This window comes from Stylophora pistillata, chromosome 8 (assembly GCF_964205215.1).
Source record: "Stylophora pistillata chromosome 8, jaStyPist1.2, whole genome shotgun sequence".
Classification (NCBI taxonomy): domain Eukaryota; kingdom Metazoa; phylum Cnidaria; class Anthozoa; order Scleractinia; family Pocilloporidae; genus Stylophora; species Stylophora pistillata.
This window is the reverse complement of record NC_142526.1, coordinates 29,902,672-29,922,339: the sequence shown is the minus strand read 5'-3', so window position 1 is coordinate 29,922,339 and position 19,668 is coordinate 29,902,672. Positions and strand designations below refer to the sequence as shown.

Sequence of the window (19,668 nt, the reverse complement as noted above, 5' to 3'; positions counted from 1 at the left end):
CGAAAAACATGAAACATCCCTGTATTATGGGCCGTGCTCGATGAAACTGAACAAGGCTAGAAAAAGCCGTAAGGTTTTCCGAGGTGTGAGCTCTCTGAAAGAGGAAAATAAGAAAGAGGTGAAGCGATGGTCATAGAATAAAAAGCTTATTGACAGACATAGGACGTGAAATATTTGGTTCTCGGCCGTGACCTATCGACTGCAATCCATGCCTCATTTTTACCCCGTCTAGCTCCCAGTCACTAAGTACTTAATATGTAAAAGAGTCTTTCGATTGATGTCGTAATTCTCAAACGCAATTGTAATCGAAGTCCTCACTCAACACACTGGTTCACACTGTATTTATTGGTGTATTATCTTTTTTCTGTTGGAGAACAAAGCCTCATTTTAGGCTAAAGCCAGGGTGATGCCGCTCCGTTTCTCGACTCTGTGTTTAAGGATTAACTTAACATTCACAAAGACACTTGGACCTGGATTCAAAGAAGTCGAGTAACTCTTCCTTACAAGTTGTGCACTCTTCCACTCTAACATACAGCGCGCAATGAAAACCGAAAAAAGGGCAGGAATAATTGCGGTAAGAGCGTGAGTCTTCCCAAAGTATGGATTTTGCGGAACACGATGGTACCTTACTCTCGACCGCGCGGTTGATTCTACCCGTGACCTACTTCGGTGACGGCCTAGGACCGGTTTACAGCTGAACAGAAACAAGAATATGGCGGGATCGACAATAAAATGGAGGAAACAAAGAAATCATCGACGGTCATCTCTAGGTTAGATCGCTGGCTATGGATAATTCTTCATTCGTGATAAATGTCTTTTTCTGAGGTTAGTCTTCATCCCAGTTAGGGTTATCTTTTGGTTTCGGTCCTCCGGCTGGTTTTGACATAATTATCTGGTTTAAAAAAAAAAAAAAAGACGAATAAAATAATAAATAACAAACGCAGTAATAGGATGAATTATTTCGAATAGGATTTTATCGTTTATATGCGCCAACTAAGCCTACTGGATTTATAGCGAGTCCGCCATTTGGCGTTTTAATTGGGTAGATTTCCACATTTTCTGGGGTTCAGTCTTCAGTCTTCGTCTGAAGATCATGGTTAGTCACCAAAACCATCCTTACAAATCGCGTTATGACGAGTTGAAGTTTACATGTATCACTAAGATATCTCTTCGGCTCGATCGACATGCCCTCTAGGCGATCAGATGATGACGAAATACATGAGTTAGGGTTCGCTCAACTTCTCATTGTCTAACAAAGGAGGTTGCCTGGTTTTACTTCAATCCCTTCTTGTTACGCTACTATGGGTATAAATATGTTTAGGACCACTAAACGTGAGTACACAGGATGCAAAGAGTATAACGTGATGTGTTTGATACCTGGTCAACTCTAAGCACTGTCACGGCTGCATCTGTGGCAAACTTAAGGGCCCAATACTTCACAAGATACAAGTCGAGAATTCCGGCTTTCACTGCATCTTTAATTGCCGCACCTCCACTCTGAAGAAAAACGATACCGATGAATGAACAACAAATAATAGGCATATGGAAAACAAGTAACACCCAAAGCAAAAGCATTGTGTCGAACAAGAGTAGAATGTGCCAGCAATAAATGAAGGGCTTTCCGACTCCCGAAAGATATCAACTACCCACACCACAGTTTGCACAGCTCAAAAAAATTGAGTCTGAATGTTTCACAATCGTCATTTGCAGCCTATATTAAACTCCTTCATCCTTAAGCCTTTAAACTCCCAAGAGTGACCAGCATCTAATTTCTCCTTACAGCAATACCACTTGATCATTAATTAAGTTCATAAGAATAAACGAAATGATCGCCAACTTAACAATCTCTGATTCAGTTGTTCCACAAGGAGGATGTGGATACCGATATAGGGCCTAGGGCCGAAGCTGTTTTAAAATCAAAATATAAAGAATAGGAAAACAAGTTCTGGCACCCAAACCAGTACTATTTTTGTTTCTTTAGCTGATAGTTTTATTGTATCATTTTCAAAAATTTTGAAATCCCCAATCTTGAATGAAAACAGAACAGCTTTAAAGGCCCGTTAAGTTACCGGGACTTTCGAGAAACAGGGCTCTAGTCTCGAACCCAGACCTTCTGGACCAGAAACCAGGGCGATAACCGTACCTCGTTATCAAATCCCGCATTCTTGTCCCCAGCCTGATGGGCTGCGTACAGTTTGGAAATCACCTCCGTGGCTTTGACCCCGGCATTTTCGGCGAGGGTCCTCGGAATGATCTCCAACGATTCGGCAAATCTTTTAATGGCGTACTGCTCTAGGCCTGCACAGGTCTGTGTGAAAATAATTAAGTGCAGTGAACAAAAGAAGCCAAAAATTACCGCGGTACAAGTACTTTTCTTCACCTACATCTTAAGATGGCGGTCTTCCTTTTCTGGTGATCTTACGGTAGATCTAAGACAGACAGACAGACTGACTCATACAGTCAGACAGATAGAGAGCCAGACAGACACACAGACAGACGCGGACAGATAGACCAACAGACAGACAAACAATGTTTATCTACCTGTATCAAAAACAAAATGAGTAAAGCGAGAACAACGAAGAAGTAAGTTAAACTGCCAGTTACTAACATTTAATAAATCAACATTTTTTGGCGCCTATGCCAGAAAGTTTATTTTGGTTCCAAAATTTAGTTTTTACACGTAAACCAGAAACCGTTGAATCGACGAAAAAGACCGACAACTTTACACTATCTTTTTCAAAAAACACGCGAGAAAATAAAATGCATACACTTGGAGGACACTTTGCCTTCGTTCTCAACATACCTCTCCAAAGCTGGATATCTGTTTAGCGAGTTCTATTTCAGTAGCACCAGCTCCAGGTACAAAGCGATCATCCCGAGTGAGTGCTTTGAATGTGTTCACACCATCGTCAACAGCCCGCTCAATGTCATCCATGATGTTTTCAGTTGAACCGCGAATAACTACAGTAGACACAGCTGTCTCTTCGCGTTCTAATGCAGCACCAAATAAATAAAGTGAAAAAAAAAAAAAAAAAAATTTATCCTTTTGACCTCCTCGCATCTTATTTTTCCTTCAATGTCACCCTTGGATCAAACATATAGCTCACGATAATAAAGGACATGGTCAACAACTAAGCCCTTGATTGTTTAACACATTCTTGTTGTCAGTACCTTAGGAACTGTATATAGAACAGAAGCGAGAGTGTGCATACTAATGGAGCAAGCGGTAAGGGTTAAAAGATCGTATTAGGATATCGCGCTGATTTTAGCTGCAAGAGTTTTGAAGAAAGTGAACCGAGAATTGTTGGACTGGTACTTAAAACCTAAATAACTTCTCAATCAGCTCACCACGCCCATTACACTTTACCTTGTTTGAAGATCGTGACAGAGGTACCACCTATCTCTGACACCTTGATTTCGTCGCAGTAACCGATCTCCTCTGACGTTGGGGTAGTCTAAGGGGAAATAGAGTAAACACTTAAATAAACAAAGTTAAAATGATAGATTTCAAACCTTTTCATTCAAGTACCGACTTGGCTAAAAATTTATTCTGGAAGAAGTGAAAAACAGTTTCTCAGAGATGACTATTGGTTATCTATCGACCGACTGCCCGCCATTTGTCGGCCTACTGTTAGCAGACAGAGTTTAACCCAAGCATGGGCCAGCTGTCGGTCAACTTTCGGTTAGGCGTCGGTTATCCTTTGGTAGGTTTTCGGAAAAGAGTAAAACTTTCCGTTGGAAATATTATCAGTGATTGCTTTAGAACTGTATCCAAGTTGTTCGGGGTGATGTCCATGCTGGATGACATTCTTACCTGATGCAGATGGCCAACTGGCATACACTAGATGCAAGATTACCCCCCCCCCCCCCCTGGTTTAAATGCTCAAACAAAAAAAAAAGACATCTTCCATTAATTGGAGTTCAACTGAAAGGTATATCAATGGTCAAACTGCAGAAATCAGATACTCACAAACTTTGGAAGTATCGTTGCACCAACAGATCGACAAAGTCTTCTCAAGTCAAACTTTGAAGTTAACCTGGAACAAAGCAATTAAAAAATGACGTTAAACTGATTTCTAGCCATCTAAAGTTTGTCACACAGGCATCTTGGACGAAGAAATTTCAATTCAACACGAGTTTTAGAAACTCAAGTCAGTATGACTATATTGTTTAAGGAGGGGGGGCATTGGGGTCTATTAGAAACCGCAAAAAAATTCGATCAAAACCGAAAACCGCATGCAAAACCGTCTAAACCGATAAATTTATGCATCTCAGTTGTCAAAATCCTAATCGACCTGCTACTGCTTTTTTTTTTACAAGTGGAGCGCAACATAGGTTTCGCTGCTATTCGAGATCAGCAGAGGCATATAGCTGCTGCTCAGATCAAAGAGAAACCGGAACCCCAATATGAAAAACCGAAAAAGCACATCAGATACCAAATCTAAGTGCCCGTCAAAATTTTTTCCGCAACATTAATGAACAACAAAACTGAAAAACCGAAGTTTTCTGGCGCAAAAACCGAAAAACCAATCTAAAAATTAGCCAAAACCGCAAAACCACAAACCCCAATGTCCCCTCTTTAAGAAATGACCCTACGAAATTGTTCCTACTTACGAACATTTTGTTTTATATTACAAAAATAATTATTAAAATAACAATTATACATATCTATACAGCCTCTATAAGTCCTTAAAAACGACTGATAAACAAAATGATAGAATACCTATTAACAAACAATAAAATATCATGGAAAAGGTAAACTCACCTAACTACTAGAATGTTGAACTTGTTACAAAAGTGAAGGGCCATCTCAGCCACTTTTCCTCCAGATACAATGCAGTTAACACCGGTATCAACAATGGACTTGAGTTGCTGAAATCAAAGAAACAATTTTATAAGATAAAGTGAGGAACACTGCAGACTGCTAAACACTAAATTGCTAATATTTTTGTTGTATGAAATCCCTTAAATAGCATCAGGTTTGAAGTAGAGGTCCTAAAGTGTTAGCTGAAGAGTTCACTAATTGTCTTTCCCAATGGGAAACTAACTTCTTTACAGGTTTGACTAGAGATGTTTATAACAAATTCAAGAGAGCTAGCTGACCTTCTCTAGTTGTTCTTCCTCTCCTTTGCTGAAGCTCTTCAGTTCCTCTGCATTTCTGATGAGAACTGTACCCTGAAACACATAATACAACTAATTGCGTACGACTAAATAAATTATAAAGTACTGTAACATCATTAAAATTAAAAAAAGAGCTTATTTTCACAAAAATTATAATACATGCTGATGCCAGGCCATATCATGCTTGGGAATATAGTGAAAACAAAGTAAAACACGGACCATTGGGTTTATATTAAGTTTTTTTGCCTCTGTCTTTATCCACTGAAGTTTACATTTTCATCAAGCAACTCTTTTCCTCATCCCAGACTATAACTTACATGCAAGTCAGATCACTAAGCACACTCAACTTACCTTTGTTTCTGTTGTCATAGCATCCAATGGACAAGAAAAGGCTACAATTTTAGCATTCTGAAGTGCATTAATATCGCCCTCAACCTCACGTTTGAACACCATTCCTTGAACAATTTCTGAATTATGGAGACCTGAACCCTATAGGAGACAAAATGTGACAAGTATATGGTTTGTTGAGTACTGAAGCTTTTGGGAACCTGATTATATTTGTAAAGCTTGTAAAATTCAATTAAAATAATTTATACGGAGGCAAGTTAATTTTACGGTTTGCATCAAACAGTTTTCTATCTATTATAGGGGAACAAGTTACTTCAAAAAAAGAAAAAAAACATTGCAAGTGTCTAACTTGACAGGATCATAGAACATCCACAAGACAAAAAAAACTCACCAAAATTTTGGCAACTCTAATATTATCCACATTAAAAGGAGCTTTCTCTGGTAATACAGAGACTGGAAGAAAAAAAAAGATAATCAGAAATAAACAATTAAGCTCAAGATACACACATGTTAGTGTGTTTAGCACTGGTCATGGCTTTAACAAGTACATGAAATTTGTGTTGAGCTGCAAGAGTTAAATACCAAGATACTGATTAACATTCACTCACCACAGGCATCTGTGATAATTTTTGCCAAGAAGTCCTCATTCCCATACTGAGGAAAGAGAGAGATGGCAAGAGTCAAGAATATCCAGCAACATTTAATAAATAAAAAAGCATCCATTAATCCCAGCATTTCTATAACTTTTTTTAATAGAATGATGACTGCAAGTGATCTATTCGGGCAGCTGCGCCCAGAACACGAGAGCCCAAACAGAAAGCAGTAAGAGGTCTTACAGGCGGCCACACACTGCTGATAATCAGCTTTGTTTGAGTGGTTTGAAGTGTCCCCAATCTAGACCCCAGCAAGCAGGGTAGTTTTGGTAATTTTTTTTTACCACCAAATACCTGTTTACTTCCCACAGCAGTTTTAAGAGCTTTGGCAACTTCTTCTTTATCCCTCACATCAGATAAACCTGAGCAGCTCAGTTCTAGAGAATACAATTCATCACAAACCTTCTGTTAGTTTATTCACAAATATATATCTTGTACCAGTTAGAGTCTTAACATAAAATTATTTGTAAGGAATTTTTCAAACCAGTTACATCTTTATTTTTCTAGCTTTCAGTTTAAAATCAGGAACAAGAGGCAGGGAAATGATAAAAAAAAAAAGATAAAACTGATTCAAAAACAAGTAAATCAAAACAGTTGAACCATAACCTAACTAAGTACTACTATGGTGCAAGAAAATGGCAAAAAGATCTTGTTAATTTGTTCAAAAATTAGATAACAGTACACAGTGAGTGGATCAATTTTTCATAGTTACATGAACATGGTAAGAAGAGAGGATGGAGCTTACAATGTCATATATTGTGTAATGACCCTTTCTTCGCTTTTTGCAAGAGTTTTGACAAAAGCTTTTGCCTGTTTGGCAAAGCTCTTATGCTAACTTCAAAAGTCAATGAAGCTTTCCCCATTAGGAAATGTATTCTACCCTGAAAAGCACATTTTGACACTTTGAATCCTAAGAGTGATAAGCATTTCATTTCTCCTTACAATAGCACCCCTGAATCACACATTAAGGTCAGGAGAATAAAGGAAATGATCACCAACAAAAGAGGCTTTTGACTGTCAAGCAAATTCCCCTCCTTGGACCACACTAGAAAGGCTAGCCAAAGACAAGAGAAGACAAGACAAGACAAGACAAGACAGGGTGGAGAGGGGAAATTGTTGAGGGCCTTTGCTCCAGGAAGAAAGAACTAAGGGCATAACTAATACCTCTAAAATTATTAATACCTGGTAATATCTCCAAAGCCTTCTTACAAGCCTTTTCATAGCCTTCAATCACCTCAGGAGGAGAGAGACCCTGCAGAGACCAGAACAAATTTGAACCATGTGATACTCAACTTTAACGATCAAATTTGGCAATTTTCAGAATATTGAAGTACATCAAAATACAGTGATAAAGGATGTACTGCTAAATTAGCTGTTGCAAAAGTACTGTAGGACTTGCTGTTGTCCGCAAAAATTAGTGACCCCTAAGGGTTTGAATGTCTACTTCTCAAAACATTAAGTGACTTAATGAGCGAATTTAGCGAATGAAAGTGTCCCTTAAGCAGATACAGATTTTCCAACCTTCGTGTCCCACAAGTAACTATTTAACCTCACAAATTTATTAAAATCATTACCATTCTCAGGAGCTCTTCTGCAGCATCAAGCAGAGCACCAGCAAAAACTAAAACAAAGTTTGTTCCATCTCCAACCTACACATACAGACATGGAACAAAAACAGAAATAACCAGTTTTCATAGTAATTTGGCCAAAATCACAGACAATCTGGAAGTTATGTTACAATGCACCCCCCCCCTCTTTATTATCATAAAACAACAAGCTTGTTGCCAAATAACTAGAGATTTGAGAGGCAGTCCATAAACTACTACATCTTTTACAACCCCACTGTAAATATACCCACAAAGGAAGTGAGTGACCTAGGGCTGTACTGTATGTCCATGAGCATATACCTAGAGAACCATTTTCATGTACATCACAGCAATGACAGCAGTAAAGTAAAACAACTGCACTTCAAGCCCTTGGCAAAAAAGGACTCTTGTTAAAATTTATTAAATTTTAGCACTCCATGGTTTTCTATTTGAAAACTGTGCAAAAAAAAAAAAATTGCTAAAAAATTATTTTTACCTCCTGCTCTTGCATCTGTGAAGCTAGAACTAACATCTTTGCTGCTGGATGTTGAACCTGGAGCATAATAAAACCGATAAAAAATGTAGGACTGCACTCATTACAGGGGTGATATCAGGACTGCATTTAAATGTTCTTTGTGTTTGCCAACCCAGAATGTGTATCAAAACATAAACTGAAGTGTTTGATATCAACAGACCTTCTTGATGTGAGTTTTCACTTTGTTCTCAAGATCAGAAGTGAAACTAGACAATAAAAACTTGACTCAATTAACCATTCATTCAAAACAAATATAAAATCTAGTTCACAAGGTGGCCACTTCACCAGAAATTTTTGGTCCCCAGTCAAAAAATATTAGTCCCAGTGGTGCCCATATCCACTGGAATCTTGAGCCATGGTCTGTAGATAGGAATTCATCCATTTCACCGAGACGTTCTTTTAATAGAGACGAGCATTTTCGCTACAGAATGACAAGAACATGTAACAATAACAACGTGGTACGAATGGCTTGCACCGGGCCCCTATCGGGCAAATCATATGTAGAGTCCAGGTCCCTATCTTGTTATAGTGTTCCGCTCTAGTCCGGAACCTGATGGTTGACATTTTCAATGTTTCCATGTTCACTTAAAATGTTTGTTTGTTTGTTTGTTTGTTCAATAAGGCCCTGATCCAGAAGTGCTAACCCAAAATCTTTAATTTTGATCACTCTTTCATACATTACCTCCAGTTCTTTTATTATTGTAGCAGCATCATTTGTGACAAATAGTTTTTCCAAATGATTCACAACCATTTTATTCATACCTTGGAAGAAAATCATGGAAAGATTTCTATTAGTAATCAACCTAAAAACTGAGAGAACATAATGAGATAACCTGTAGCGCATGGGACCCACATTACCAGAAAGATAGAGCCGCTCTAGAAAGGGTACAGCGGAAAGCAGCCCGCTTTGTCACTGGACAACAACAGAACAAACATGACGGAAATGCTGCAAGACCTACAGTGGGACGCACTTGAAACAATGAGAAGACATGCAAGGCTCTCCACTATGTACAAGATGTGCCACGGCCTCCTAGATGGGGATTGGGGGGATTATTTGATAACAAACAAAGAAAGGAGAACCCGAGGAAGCCATGATTTTAAATTTATTGTACCGAAAGGACAAAGATATTTTTAGATCTTCTTTTTTCCCCAGGACAATAACTGAATGGAACAAACTTCCAAAAGAAACTGTTTCCAGCCAATCCCTCCGTATTTTTAAAAGCAAACTAACTTAAATTTATTTATCGGTAGTTTTAAATAGTTTTTAATAATTTTCAATAGTTTTTAATTGTGTTGTATATTTAGTATAGCTTCACTTATTATTATCTTAGAGTTAGCGTGATGTCCTAAACGATTTTGCCGACATAACGATATTTAGATTAAGATTTATCATCCACCCTTTTAACCCTGAAGAATGACCAACGACTAACCTCTCCCATCAACGACTAACCTCTCCCAAACCTCTCCCACCAACGACTAACCTCTCCCATCAACGACTAACCTCTCCCATCAACGTCTAACCTCTCCTATCAATGTCACCCTGAATGATACATGAGGGTCATTGAAATTAAGGGAATGATCACCATCTACTACTCACCTACCTTATATTTAACAATTATTCCATGAGCGCGCATTGGATATGAGATTATAGATAGCCAACGAGGCGCATAGCACCGAGTTGGCTATAATCATCTTATATCCAACAAGTGTGAGTGGAATAATTGTTTTATTAAAAAAAAACGCCCCCAAAATATTAGACAAAATTAACCTTCTCTACTTTATTTTGTAAGAAGAAACTGGATGTTACAATGTACAGATATTGGATTATGGTATATTGGCTCATATAACCTAATGGCTAAGCCAATAAAAAGTCTTGAATTGCATTATTCAATGATCCAGTTTTTAATAATTAACAATTATTCCATGAGCATGCAAATTGGATATGACATGGTAAGTAGCCAACAAGCCCAAATTGAATAATTGTTTTATTAAATTTCATGAAGTCCTGAAGGTTTGGAAATTTGGAGCCTGTTTCTCAACACCAGAACAGCTGGCACAATGCATTTCCACTTTACGTGACTCAGAGTATTAAGCTGATATCTAGAACTGAGTGAACCAATCAGAACACTAGGAATGTAATAACTGGAGTTGAAAACTTAACAAACTAACTTAACCAAAATAATGTTTGGCATCTGAAGCAAGGTACTCATATAAGCACAAGTAGTATTATCACTGTTTCCATAATGTACTTAGTGCAAATGCTCTGAATTTTCACTGACTGCCTACTTAAAATTATAGGGCAATAGAGTATTAACTTCTGTCTCATCAATAACCATTCTAAGCTATCAAACAGATCACTCCTACCATTAGGTCCTAATGACGATCTTGTTATCTGCGTAAACTGGCGGCAAGCGGTAATGTTTCTGAAAACAGCTTCATCAAGACCTGAATAATGCTGAACATTTATTTCAAACATTTTTAGCAAGGATATAGAGATAAATATATTTTCATGCACTATTTAAGCAAACCCTCTCTCATTAACAATTCATTCAAAACAAATACAGATAATAAATTGCTACTACAACCAATCTAGCAACTTGTTGCAATAAAATTTGAACAAAACATATCTCACGTGTAACACCTATTGTAATGTGTGTGTGTGTGTTGCAAGAGTTACATTGCAGTAAGCATAAAATGCGATAAATACCATTTTTTTTCTGGAAGTTATCATGTCCCACTTAAATCCTATAATAAATTCAGCATAAAGCCTTTCAAAGCTGTCAATTTCCCTCACAATGTAAGGATATGTTGTTTAACAGTCTCCACATGTGCATGGCACACTTAAGTGTAAATCTGCCCCCACCTACCCTCCCCTATCCAATATACAAGGATAATTATCAGAACTTGGGATTAAAGAACATAGCTGTAACTACCATAAACTTTTCTTCAGTTTACAAACTCATTTAAGCTAACCAGTTATTCTATTAACCACATTACCTGCAAGGAAAAGGATGGCCATTTAGACCTACATTTCCCTTGAACTACGTACTGTACTCTAACCAATTTGGATAACATGGAAATATGGGCAACAAACTTTATTTCTTTGGGTTTCTAGTAAAACTTTAAGATTGGGAGAGATTTTTATAGCTGGAAGCCTCGGTTTTCCGGACAGAAGCCTTAGTAACCCTATGATTCCTGTAAGAGGAGAGCTTTACTTGTACATCATGTACATGTCTTTCTTGCTAAGAAATCATTCGCGACATCAGTCTATCGGGTATATATAGAACCTCCAATTTAACTCAATGATTTGCAAAAACTAAGTCAAAGACTCGTACAAAGAAGCAAAAAATTTTATGACTCAAAAGCGTTTCAAGAAAATAGTATAATTCCTACGAAGACAAAATTTTGACAAATCCGAGGCACGTGGCTATCGGCTCAGCTATTCAGTTGGGTGAAGATTACTCATAAATTGTACATTTTAACCAAAAATACTGCAACGTAGATGTAGTAGTGAAAATCATCTTTGGTGTTAGTTATCATACTACAAGATATACCTTTGCTCCTTCCTTGAGCATGTGTTGGAACATAGTTTTCGGTACTGGGAGCGCCATGTTGTAAGTTTTTTCTTCCCCTCTTCGTGGTGCGAAAAGAATCCTGGGTACTAATAGTGCCAGGCCCTCGCTTCCAAAAAGACTATCCAGGCGACCCTTCTCCTACTCTTGGCTGGAATATCTTTCGCATTTTCCTGTAAACTTTGTATGACCGTCAGCTGAAAAAGAAAAAAAATCAGAATGAAAAACCGTGATTTTTAGGAATCTTGGCCTCACAACTTTGAAGACTTATCTGGCATCCCCTTGCTTGTTCCATCTCGTTCATTCTTTGTGTTGTTGTATAATGTTCCCACAGAGGTAAAACCCTTACAGTCGAAATTTCCAAAAAAAATGGGCGCTTTAATGCGTTAATTATTATTGAAAGTATGAATATTCTCGACTTACGGCGCTTTGCCAAGCACGCAAATGAGCAGTTTGATCGCAACTGACAACAAGAGTAAATGAGACAATTTTCATCTTTCACTTGCTTTACGTAAAGCCTCTCGTAAACAATTAAGAGCCCTGTTTTACACTCATAGATTTAACTGCAACGGTTTATAATAATTAACTGGAGGGTTACGAAATCATTCTTAATGCAGTTAACCGGTATAACTGTCTCAAGATAACCTAGTCATATGGGTGAAAATTGCCATTCTGAGCGTTTGTCAGAAAAGAAGTGGCACATAGTGAGTTTTTTTTTTCTCTTTAGGAAATTTGCTAATAAAGCGACCATGAGTACGGAAAAACAAAATTTTGTCTCCCTGGCGCGGTAGGTGAAGCCTCGACCAGACACTGCATAATCAATAAATGTTTCAAATAATTTTCTTCGACTTCGTTTATCGCGAGAAATAATGATGTAAAATTCGTAATTACAAAAATTTGCATCTACAGATATATGAAATAAAGCCTGAAGTACAGGCAACAAATTGAAAAGATTGGCATGTCATGTTGTCAATCACAATTGGAGGTTTTGATTATTTAATCAAAAATTTTGTCTTTCTTCGTTTCTTTGGCTAACTTGGATTAAAAGTAAGTTTTCCTTTATTTTTCAGTGGAAATTGTTTCTTTTGTCTCGGGTAAGGCGTTTTCAAACATGTAAACCAGCTTGATATTTAAGTGCTGTCAGAAAATGAGGAATGGGCGAGTGTATTGAATAATTAATTCGCGTCAATGTGAAATTTTAATTGCACAGAAAAAATAATGATGGCCCCGGCACTGCCACTTAGCTCGAAGGAAAGATATTTTTAAAAACTTCACTAAAAAAAATAAACTACCGACCTCAACAGTGAAGTTCAAAGTCTATGGATTCGCAACTCTTATCTACGATTATCGATAAAAATCCTAAAATGTTGTAAGAGTTCTTGTGAAAAAAAGAAAATGTTTATGTTCATCAAAATAAATAACTTGAACATAAAATAACACAATAGAAATGAACGAGAAAGGGTCAAATTTCCGTTTGAAAAACATTCCACGAAATCATAATTGTTTCAGTAGTGATTCAATGCTATATTTTGTGGCTAACGGGCGATGAAATAAAGTGAGAGCAGAAAAAAAGAAAAAAAAAATGAAATAAGAAAAGCACCTGCCTTTTTCGATTAGATAAACGATGCAACAGGTGGTCGCTCACAGTTCGGCTTGTAGCTCCAGTCTTTAGTCATTGAAGCAATCATCCGGAATAAAATAAGCCTTCACTCCATTGTTTCAAAATGCGGTTGCTTTAGCAAATATTTTTGGATCTTCTTGATTAGGTGGCTCCAGGATCTCTGAGCTGGTATCATGCAAAAAGACAAGGGTGATTTATTTTCCCTAGTTTTTACTAGATGAGCAAGAGGTTGAAATAACAAGCTGATTTTTGTTACGAGTATAGATAAATTAAGATCTTTGAAATCAGAGAGCAGAGAGTCGGCGGTTTTATTGAGTTGTTGGTATTGAACAAAAAGCTTGCATGAAATTACGTGACGTGTAACTTCCCCTTTTCTCGTTGCGCGACTCTTCATCCGGGAGACCTTGTTACCCATTGAAATAAACAAAAGAAGCCAACCTGATGCGTGTCAGGTGGTCACACAAGCCCCACCCCTTGTCACGACATGCAATGTAAATAGGGCTAATCTGCGCTATACATTAGGAAACACTTTGCATGTTAGAAGGGGACGTGGAAGTTGGTTATAAAGGGAACTGATCTCATTGTTTTTGGGTGGGAACTGAGCTTTCAAGATGCCTCACTCGAAAGCGCAAAAACAGAAAGTTCGAGTTAGCATGAGCGAAGACACTTGTTCCGACCACGAGGATGGGGAAAGAGAACATTTGATCGCGTGTTGTCTGCCGAAAGGATGTCCTTTAAAAAGTTCAGTCGAATTGCCGACCTCTGTTCGGGTTATTTGCAACAACGACGCTTGTCAAAAAAGCGGGTATATGCATAGTGAGTGTTTTGACGACTTTGAGGAAGAAATTCTTGCGTATTTACGAGGAACAGGTCGAGCGCGTAGCTGGTCGGAAAAGCAGAGACGGCAAAACATATGGACGAAGAAAGGCTACGACTTGGCTTACAAGTGCTGCGCTTGCCAATGCGGAAAAGGGCATTTGAGAAAGGACCTTGAATTTGAGCCTCCGAAGCCACAAGAAGTAGGAGAACTCCAATTACAACACCAAACAAAAGGCAAAAGGAAGAAAAAGAAGAATAATGAGAAACCTTCGGTGAACGTCGTTTCGTCGAGTCGTCCTCGTAGAAGCTCTCAGTCGTCGAACTGTAGCCAGTTATCGGAGTCGCCACCGGAGCGATCACCGATTTCGCCGCAGCCGAAAACTCCAACCAAGAAAACAAGAGCGAATTCGCATGAAAATACTTACCACTTTTTCGGCGAGGCGTTTAATCATGGCGGCAATCATTCGAACACACTTTCTTCGCACGCGAACGTACTGAGTACCTTTTTGAAAAGAGCAGATTTCAGCTCGTTTCAAGGCGTTCTACCAAGGCACAAAGTCAACCCTTATCATATTAAAATGGAAGACGAGATGAACGACGAAGCGCGTCATTTTGTCCTATCGAATTTGTCGTCTCGCATGACTTGCACTGCGAGCTGCGTGCTCTGTTGTCGGGAGCTACCAGTTTTCGACAGATATCCACTTATCGACGGAACATTTTTCCTGACACCGAGACAACTCAACTCGAGCTGCGTGGACGTGTCACAAAACGGTAAAGCGCAGTACCTCTCTGCGGTGTGTCTGCATTGTTTGGAAGGCATTCCCAATCGTGTCAAGTGTAGACTTTGTAATACGGAGTGGGACGGATCCTCTCATCAGCTGGGTACCATGTACTGTTATGACATATTTGCTGCATCTCCATGTTGTCAGCAGAGAGTTGCCTGTCATTCTTGTGGAAAACCTGTGTTAGATTTAAGCGAGGGCAAGAAATTTTTCTGGGAGTACTCACAGGCAATGAAGTGCCCCCATTGTGGAGTGTCAGGCTTTCATTGTATAAAACCGATTTCGTATTACGAGCCTCCGGATGCAATACGGTAGTAAAAAATGTGTACAATTATTGCGATTAAGCACCGTTTTTCGAACAAACCGGAATATTTGATGTTGTGAGTGGTCATGGATTAGGTGTGGCTATGGTCTTCAATAATAAAAAAGCAGCACCCATCCTTAAATTAGAAAAGAAACAAACAATGTGAGTTTGATGATTAATTCTCAAACTCAAAAAAATGGCACTTGACACCAGTTTATTGCAGAAGATCCATGGAATACCATTCCTGCTTTGTTTCATTGATGCTGTATTCTGAGGAATGAGGAAATACTTGTCCATCATTACTGCTCATAAATGCTTTCTGCATTTTTAAAATGTTTTCACAAAGCACAATGCAGACTTAAGTCAACCATGCCTTCCAACGAGCAGGCAGAACCTTCTTGTATCTCCCTTCCCCTGGGTGAAATGTGTCAAATGTCAGGAAGCTGGCAGTTTATTCTTCAAGCTATCACTTCTGATTATGCTTTAAGCTGTCAACTAATGTAAGCAAAGCTGCTTTCTTATAAGTGAATCAGAGGACTTCAATTAGAGTCTTAGCAAAAAATTACTGCAATGTTGAAAAGGGTAGCACATGGTCAAATTTATTATAAGACATGCATTCTTACTGCAAGCCTGGAATTGGAGGCTTTATGGTTTCAAGGGTAAAAGTAAGACTCCAAGAATACTTAATGAGCATGAATGCATGTGACGAATGTTAAAAATTGCAAAATTTCTATAGTTGGAAAGACCACCTGCTAGGTTGAAGGTAAGCTCATGTAACGACTTCCAACTTCAGTTCAGAGAGACATGAGTACATGGTTGTAAGTACAGGTGTATGCTAAAAGCACTGTCCAATCTGTGTTTGTCTACAGTGATTTGTTCACATAAGCACCACCACTTCAATTATATTGTTTCTGGGCTTTTTTTTTCGTTTTTGCTCACCAATCTCAGTTGCTCTTTTGTGAGAGGGAAGTTCCAAAAGGATCAGCTGGTAATTCATGACTATCAGAAATCACCCAATCTGGCAGACAAAGGAAAAAGAAAAGTGGTGTCAAGTTCCAAAAATCTTGAACATTTACTTGAAAAATCCTCATGTAATTTGTAAAGCCAATCATTACATTTAAATTTCAGAGTGACTTGATGTAAGAGACTTAAAATTGAACTTTTTTTATGTCTAAAAATAATTTTTTAAAAGATTAAGGTAATATTAATGGTTTGGTCCCTAAGTTAGCTTTAGTTTTCCACTTAAAGGCTTTATGGATCCCTGCCAATAACAGTTCATCAAGAATAGATTGACTTAGATCTGAGATTTCATTTTTCCAGTTTCATTACTGCTCTCTGGTGGGCCTTTTTGATAATTAAGTGAAGTAATGTGAGCTCAATTAATGTCTGTTTCTTCATCTCAATGGGACTTAATAAAACAACCAAATGAAAATGATGAGGCCTTTGAACTAGGTGATGAGAGATCCAAATTCCATAGCTCAGATAGCTTTTGCTTCCTGTAATATTTTATTAAATATGTACCAGTACTCTGTCATTTTTTACTGTTGAAGGATTTTGGAAGAGCACCACAAGCCACTCACTTTTCAGTCCCATTGTGCTTAGACACCCATTGTCAGTTAAAGATTGCAAAATTGAAATAATATGCAAGTGTATATGTGTATTTGTTATAAATTATTGTAAAGATCATTCAAAAATATTCATGCATGAATTAAAAAACATACCGCACATTGACACTGATTTTGAGTGTTATGGCCGAGTATTAATTAATCAACCAATCACTGTGAAAACAGTACAAATTGGACTCTATATGAACCCTTTAAAAACTGTAATATCAGTATGCAAGCTCTCCATACACTGAATTGAAATATGGTGTCCAATTTGAATTGCCTTTGTTCTGGACTTACTAGCCTCTCACATGTGATAATCCTTTTGTGTTTCCGCGTGAAGTTGAGGCTAGTAAGTCCAAAACAACGGTAATTCAAATTGGACGCCATATTTCGATTCAGTGAATACTGTTCTCTATATCTTTCCTATGGTACTTCAGGGTGCGACACTAACTTTTCAAGTTACTAGTCAAGTGGCCATGGCTAGTGACAGCTTAGATGTTACAAGAGTTTCAGTTTGTTTGCTAGCCAAACTGGCTGGTGGAAATCGAAAACCTGTGGCTAAAACTGAATTTCTACTAGTTTGGCTAGTTGGCTGCCATGAGTGTCAAGCCCTGATACTTGCAAGGAGAATCTGTCTAACAATCGAGAGTTTCTAGAGTTTGATCTTCCTGAGTGTGATCATTTCCTTTATTCCCATGACCTTTATGTTTTATTCAGGGTGGACCTGTTGGGAGAAATTCTTTGCACGATATAAATATTAAATAATTATTATTATTATTATGTTTATCACTCTTGGGGGTTAAAGGGTCAACTGTTTAACACCTAATATCTCCTTACAATACCACCCCCGAGTCACATATTAGGGTCATGAGAAAAAAGGAAATGATCTAAAACTAATGAAGTTCTTGATTGTTAAACAAATCTTCCTTGTCTGCACCTTAGGAAATGTATAGGGAACAGTACAGAGAATATGCAAACTGATGTAAAGGTGTAAATGGTTAAGCATACACTCGCTATCAAATCAAAATTAAAGCAAGTTCCAGATCATTCAATCTTCAAACATCTTCAGCAAAAGGAACCTCTAACTGAGGGCTAAATGGGATTGGAATAATATTACTGAATAATACATACTGAGAATGATGCAATACTAAGCAGGCAAATGATGAGAACAAAGAAAAAATAACAACTGGGGGATTATTAGTTGATCCAATACCAAATTCTCTAAGTAAACATTATAAGATTTATATGGCAGACAATGAGGGGAATTACTAAATAAATGAGATCTTGGGAGGAAAAGAAAGAATGCAAACCAATACTGTACTGTTAAAGAAACAAAGAAACTTGTGACCATTTATTTTACTTCAATGTTAGAGGTGAATATTACTATATAGAATATTTTACCTTACAGATTTTTACACTGATTGTTTCTTAGCCCTAGAAGCTAACTGATTTGTGGGAATTTCAGTTCACTGGAAGAGCTGCACTAAGGTTCATACTAAAGGTGTAAGAGGAATTGCAAAACCTAAGCTTCTCAGTTCTTGGCTGCCTTGAATTTCTTTTTTCTTCAGTTTTCTAACCATGTACCAGAAAACCAGCTAGCTACACAGAATTGAATGGACATGGCAGCCAAAAGCATAAGTTTGGTGCTAGATGTCTAAGTAACAACAAAAACAATAAACAAGACTTGTGATACAGCAAAATGTTTGGAAGGACTAATGAATACCACAAATACAGTAATTATCATAATTTTTTTTAAATTCCACAAAAGTTTCAGATTCACATTAATGCAAAATGATCCTCTCACTCAATGCAATTTACAACTCCATGTAGCTGCATTTCTACATAAAACAATAAAAGCTTAAGTAACAGTTGGCAAAAATTGTACGAAATGGAGCAAACCTCACCCAATAACATGGCTGCATTAAATAAGAAATACATAACTAGTCTATACAGAATCCAGCACATTCCTCCTTCACCTGTCTGAAATGTTTTAATTACTTTGCTTGATATTATATAATTTTAGTGAACATATTAAAACAGGTTTTCCTTAGTAAGGGTTCAGTTCACTAGTGTCTTCAAACATTTTCTTCCTCTAACATGTCTTCAATTTCTTTTTCCCACTCAGCACTATCTTCGTTGTCAACAACTTCAAAATCCTGCAAATACCAACAAACAAACAAAACAAAAACAAAAAAAGATACTTTAGGAAACATCAGAAAAAAGAGATAAGTTGTAAAAGCCACAGGTAGTGTTAATCGATGTTTGTCATATAATTTCTTGACAGGATAAAACAGTCAGTGGCATGCATCCTACTTTTTGAGTGCCTCACTTCCAGAGTTCCATGTGGTGTGCTAATATCAACCTTATCTTTTCACCTATTGTTTTTTTTACTTGGGCGACTGACTTTGCAAAAAAGGAGAGACTGCTGACAGTAACTGAGAATCACAAAAGCACAAACTGGAAAGTAGTTTTTAAGCAGTATGATTACCCACTTAAGCATATATGAACTCTTCCAAATGAATTAACATGGAAAGATTAAATCAAACACTGCTGACTTACAATCTCAAACTACAGTGTATTTATTGACATAAACTACTTGTTTCACCAACGAAATGTTTTCACCTGTAGCTCTGCTTGAAGCTCCTTTTCCCATTCTGGAATGTCATCTTGAGTTTCTGAGAAAAACATGACTGAAATAAACTTCTCATTCTTGACCAAAT

General features: G+C 37.7%; 3 protein-coding genes across 5 annotated transcripts in view; 1 reads left to right on the top strand and 2 right to left on the bottom strand.

Moving 5' to 3' along the window:
* Window positions 1–326: 326 nt before the first annotated feature.
* LOC111342657 (T-complex protein 1 subunit theta) lies at window positions 327–11,956 on the bottom strand. The gene is made up of 18 exons (XM_022949751.2): window positions 11,798–11,956; window positions 10,608–10,698; window positions 8,926–9,005; window positions 8,205–8,261; window positions 7,697–7,771; window positions 7,305–7,374; window positions 6,417–6,499; window positions 6,078–6,123; window positions 5,861–5,922; window positions 5,473–5,610; window positions 5,104–5,175; window positions 4,766–4,872; window positions 3,971–4,037; window positions 3,368–3,455; window positions 2,804–2,991; window positions 2,144–2,308; window positions 1,378–1,497; window positions 327–892 (listed from the first exon to the last, which is right to left on the bottom strand). Exons 1-18 carry the CDS (start codon window positions 11,852–11,854, stop codon window positions 827–829), a joined length of 1,632 nt encoding a protein of 543 aa, XP_022805486.1. The 5' UTR covers window positions 11,855–11,956; the 3' UTR covers window positions 327–826.
* Window positions 11,957–13,901: 1,945 nt separating this feature from the next.
* LOC111342662 (headcase protein homolog) lies at window positions 13,902–17,072 on the top strand. The gene has a single exon (XM_022949755.2). The coding sequence runs from the start codon at window positions 14,048–14,050 to the stop codon at window positions 15,350–15,352; it is 1,305 nt and encodes a 434-aa protein (XP_022805490.2). The 5' UTR covers window positions 13,902–14,047; the 3' UTR covers window positions 15,353–17,072.
* A 1,194-nt stretch (window positions 17,073–18,266) lies between these two features.
* The window catches only part of LOC111342663 (synapse-associated protein 1), a 7,293-nt gene continuing 5,891 nt past the window's right edge, over window positions 18,267–19,668 (bottom strand). For all 3 annotated transcript variants that reach the window (XM_022949756.2, XM_088732019.1, XM_088732020.1), the window contains 2 exons: window positions 19,571–19,623; window positions 18,267–19,104 (listed from right to left, as the gene is read on the bottom strand). In XM_022949756.2, coding sequence (XP_022805491.1) covers window positions 19,024–19,104; window positions 19,571–19,623 — 134 coding nt within the window. In that variant the 3' untranslated portion in view covers window positions 18,267–19,023. The remainder of the gene's footprint in view (window positions 19,105–19,570; window positions 19,624–19,668) is intronic.